At 66.8% G+C, this 425-nt stretch overlaps 1 protein-coding gene across 1 annotated transcript in view; it reads right to left on the minus strand.

Annotated features, from left to right (window-relative positions):
* Positions 1-3: 3 nt before the first annotated feature.
* Positions 4-425, minus strand: part of LOC104403939 (beta-crystallin A4-like) — a gene marked incomplete at its 3' end in the record, with an annotated part of 1,524 nt that continues 1,102 nt past the window's right edge. Inside the window, exons 3-4 of the mRNA XM_010012233.1 lie at positions 147-288; positions 4-48 (exon numbers count right to left, since the gene is read on the minus strand). Of these exons, the coding sequence (XP_010010535.1) occupies positions 4-48; positions 147-288 (187 nt within the window). The remainder of the gene's footprint in view (positions 49-146; positions 289-425) is intronic.

Raw genomic sequence — 425 nt, forward strand, 5'->3', positions numbered from 1 at the left:
CTGGAAGTTCTCCTCCTCAAAGAGCATGAGCCTGCTGCGCCCATGGTCCTGGCACCAAGAGGGGCACGGTGTTGGTGCATGACCCCAGCCGGTGGTGGGATCTGGGGAGCAGTGCAGTGGTGGGGAGCTGGGACAGGGGCACTCACAGCGCAGGCGATGGGGCGGAAGGAGCACATCCTCTCCACATGGTAGGCGTTGCTGCCGCTCCACGCCTCCCAGCACGGGTACTCGCCGCGCTCCAGCACGAACTGCTGCCCCTGGAAGCCGCAGTGCTCGAAGCCGGCCCATCTGCCGGGGGCAGCGGGGTGAGACCCCCACAGCACCCACCATGCCACTCACACCAAGAGCACCCCACACGGATGTGGCCACTGCCTGCAGGAGGCAGCCCCATGGCTCAGGGGGCGAAAGACCCTGGGGATCTCCAA

The sequence above is a fragment of the Nestor notabilis genome, unplaced genomic scaffold (assembly GCF_000696875.1).
Source record: "Nestor notabilis isolate BGI_N333 unplaced genomic scaffold, ASM69687v1 scaffold21953, whole genome shotgun sequence".
Taxonomy (NCBI): Eukaryota; Metazoa; Chordata; class Aves; order Psittaciformes; family Psittacidae; genus Nestor; species Nestor notabilis.